A 3867-nucleotide genomic window follows, 5' to 3' on the forward strand; every position below is an offset into this window, starting at 1 on the left:
GGCGGGTAGATTAGGGACCAAAAAGGGCCACCAAGGATAGCTGCAGAGTGAAGGGTACCAAGATTGCCTGTTTTCTTCATGGAAAGAAAAAATTGCTAGGAGGAGGGGTAAGAATAGACAATCAGATTATCTGCTACTGTTTCATGGAACTAGACAGTGTTGTCCTAAAAAATAAAGCAGTCAGTTACTTTACCAGCATAATCGGTTTATTTGAGAATAGCAGAGAACTGCAATTTAAGACAAGTGTGCTATAGCAAAAACTATAGACAAGTCTAACAGACAAATGAGTTAAACGTTGCTTTGTACAGAAAAGAGTGGAAGTTGGAAGGGGTTGTTTTGAATGAAATTACATTGAAGGAAAATAAGAGTTTAGGACAGTGCAGCACTTCCCTTTGTCTGTGCTTGTTGCCGTGCAATGAGAATTCTTCCTATTGGGGTCTGTAGTTGCTGCCTTTCTATAGGGGTCTGTAATTGAAGTCAAGTTGTAGTGTGTGAAGACTCTCACTTCTGGCTTCCAACCTGTTTTATTTTATTTATTTATTTAGATTCCATATATATGTGTTAGCACACGGTATTTCTTTTTCTATTTCTGACTTACTTCACTCTGTATGACAGACTCTAGGTCCATCCATCTCATTACGAATAACTCAATTTCATTTCTTTTTATGGCTGAGTAATATTCCATTGTATATATATTCCACATCTTCTTTATCCATTCATCTGTTGATGGACACTTAGGTTGCTTCCACGTCCTGGCTATTGTAAATAGAGCTGCAATGAATATTGTGGTACATGACTCTTTTTGAATTATGTTTTTCTTGGGGTATATGCCCAGTAGTGGGATTGCTGGGTCATATGGTAGTTCTATTTTTAGTTTTTTAAGGACCCTCCATACTGTTCTCCATAGTGGCTGTATCAATTTACATTCCCACCAACAGTGCAAGAGGGTTCCCTTTTCTCCACACCCTCTCCAGCATTTATTGTCCAACCCATTTTAAATGAGGTTTCTCTTCTACACTATTGGTGGGAATGTAAACTGCTATAGCCTCTATGGAGAACAGTATGGGGGTTTCTTAAAAAACAAAATATAGAGCTACCATATGATCCTGTAATCCCACCCTGTGGCATATTTCCAGAGAAAACCAAAATTTGAAAATATACATGCACCCCCATGTTCATAGCAGCTCTATTTATAATAACCAAGACATGGAAGCAACCTAATAGTCCATCAACAGATGAATGGATAGAGAAGATGTTGTACATATATACAATGTAACACTATTCATCCATAAAAAAGAATGAAATAATGCCATTCACAGCAAAATAGATGGACCTAGAGATTATCATACTGAGTGAAGTAAGTCAGAGAAATACAAATATCATATGATATCACTTATATGTGGAATCTAAAAAAAAAAAATAGATACAGGGCTTCCCTGGTGGCGCAGTGGTTGAGAATCTGCCTGCTAATGCAGGGGACACGGGTTCGAGCCCTCTGAGAATACCCCACATGCTGCGGAGCAACTAGGCCCGTGAGCCACAACTACTGAGCCTGCGCGTCTGAAGCCTGTGCTCCGCAACAAGAGAGGCTGCGATAGTGAGAGGCCCGTTCACCGCGATGAAGAGTGGCCCCTGCTTGCCACAACTAGAGAAAGCCCTCGCACAGAAACGAAGACCCAACACAGCCAAAAGTTAATTAATTAATTAATTAATTAATTTAATTAAAAAGTAACTGTAAAAAAAATAAATAAATAAAATTTTAAAAATGATACAAATGAACTTACAGAACAGAAACAGACTCACAGACACAGAAAACAAAGTTACTGTTATCAAAGGGTAAAGGGGAGGGATACATTAGGAGGTTGGGATTAACATATATACACTACTGTATATAAAAAATAACCAACCAGGACCTAGTGTATAGCACAGAGAACTATCAATATTTTGTAATAATCTATATGGGAAAAATCTGAAATTATATAATATATATTACATATATATATATATATATATGTATATATATATATATATATAACATTGTACGGAAAAACCTGAACGAACGTTTTGACCAACACAATATATACTTGAATCACTTTGTCGTACACCTGAGGATAGCACAACATTGTAAATTAGCTCTACTTCAGTCAAAAAATGAGGCTCCTTGGGAATTCCCTGGTAGTCCAGTGGTTAGGAAACCACACTCTCCCTGCCAAGGGCCTGGGTTCAATCTCTAGTCAGGGAACAAAAATCCCACAAGCCATGAGGCGAGGCAAAAAAAAAATGTTTTTTAAATGAGGTTTCCTTTATTCTGTTTCAAAGAACTTGGATGTATCTTTGCTCTCCTCTGTTGACATATATGTTTTTGAATAATCAGACTTTATAGCAGTGAAATATAATGAAATTTTTGTTCCATAAATGAGTAATTAGTCCCTACATTTGCATAACCTTCTTAGAGATCACTGATGGTAGAAACTCAAAATATCTTAACTTCTCTGAGCCTCATTCTCCTAATATGTAAAAGATCTTTATGGTATAGCGTGAATTCTACACTTAGATGAGAAACTGTGTGAAAGCACACGTGTTACCTGGCACATAAAATGCACACAGTTAACTGAATAGTGAAAAATTTGCTCTTTAATTAATAGGACATGAAGTCTGGACCATTGTTCTTCGAAGGGCTGATTTGAATTCCTTACTTCTCAGACTGTAAATCATTGGATTGAACAATGGAGTGAGGATGGTATAAGACACAGATATTAGGGTGTCTTGACTTGAAGAGTAATTGGAATTAGGCCTTAAGTAGATGAAAGAGGCACAACCATAATGAGTAGTTACCACAATGAGATGGGAGGCACAGGTAGAGAAAGCTTTGTATCTTCCAACAGAGGATGGGATTTTTAGAATGACAGAGATGATGTGGATATAGGAGACCAGGATAAGTAACAGTGGAATAACCAAGACAAACACACCAATCATGAATATGACCAACTGACTGAGGCGAGAGTGATAAGATGCCACCTTGAGGACAGGAGAGATATCATAGAAGTAGTGATGGAGATGGTTGGAGGAGTGGAATGGCAGTTGAAATATCAGGGAGGTGATGACCACTGAGACAGCGAAGCCACAGGCACAGGCAGCCGCCACAAGTCCCAAACACCCCCTATAACCCATGAGCACTGTGTACCTCAGACGGTTACAGATGGCCACATAACGATCATAACCCATGGCTGTCAGCAGGAAGGAGTGAGAGCAGATGAGGAACAGGAAGGTAAACATTTGGATGGCACAGCCCAGGAAGGAGATGGTCTTCTTCTGGGCCAACAGGTCAACCAGCATCTTGGGTATAATGACGAATGTGTAGCAAGTCTCAGAACAGGAGAGGACACCAAGGAAGAAGTACATAGGTGTATGGAGGGCTCTGTCCAGTACAATGGTAGAAATGATGATGGCATTGGTTCCCATCATGAACAGGTACAGAAGCAGAAAGACAACGAAGAGCAGCTGTTGCAGCCCAGCCAGAGATGAGAGGCCAAGGAAGAAAAACTCTCTCACCGAGGTTTCACTGACCCACTCCATGGCCACTGTTATATAGGAGAGCAAGAGCCAGAGGCCAGGGTCCAGGGAGGGAGAAATAGAGAACTCAGCACAAAGCCTACAGGTGGCAGGCATTTCCAGATGTTTGGTGGAACTCATTCATTTCCTCCAAATATATCTGCCAAAATAAGAATTAAGGCTAAATATGGAACAGAATAACTGACAACCAACTAGCAGACTTTTTTCCAATACCAAGAACATGTTATCTCTCTAGCCAAGGATTAAGGCATTATCTGATAATTTTCCCTTTTATCTTACTTATGGTTTATTTTG

At 39.4% G+C, this 3867-nt stretch overlaps 1 protein-coding gene across 1 annotated transcript; it reads right to left on the reverse strand.

The window, feature by feature from the left end:
- Positions 1-2634: 2634 nt before the first annotated feature.
- LOC308613170 (olfactory receptor 10K1-like) lies at positions 2635-3576 on the reverse strand (the record flags this gene model as incomplete). The annotated part of the gene is made up of 1 exon (XM_081226214.1): positions 2635-3576. One exon carries the CDS (start codon positions 3574-3576, stop codon positions 2635-2637), a length of 942 nt encoding a protein of 313 aa, XP_081082340.1.
- Positions 3577-3867: the final 291 nt, after the last annotated feature.

The sequence above is a fragment of the Mesoplodon bidens genome (assembly GCF_964165515.1).
Source record: "Mesoplodon bidens genome assembly, chromosome: 2".
NCBI classification, from domain to species: Eukaryota; Metazoa; Chordata; class Mammalia; order Artiodactyla; family Ziphiidae; genus Mesoplodon; species Mesoplodon bidens.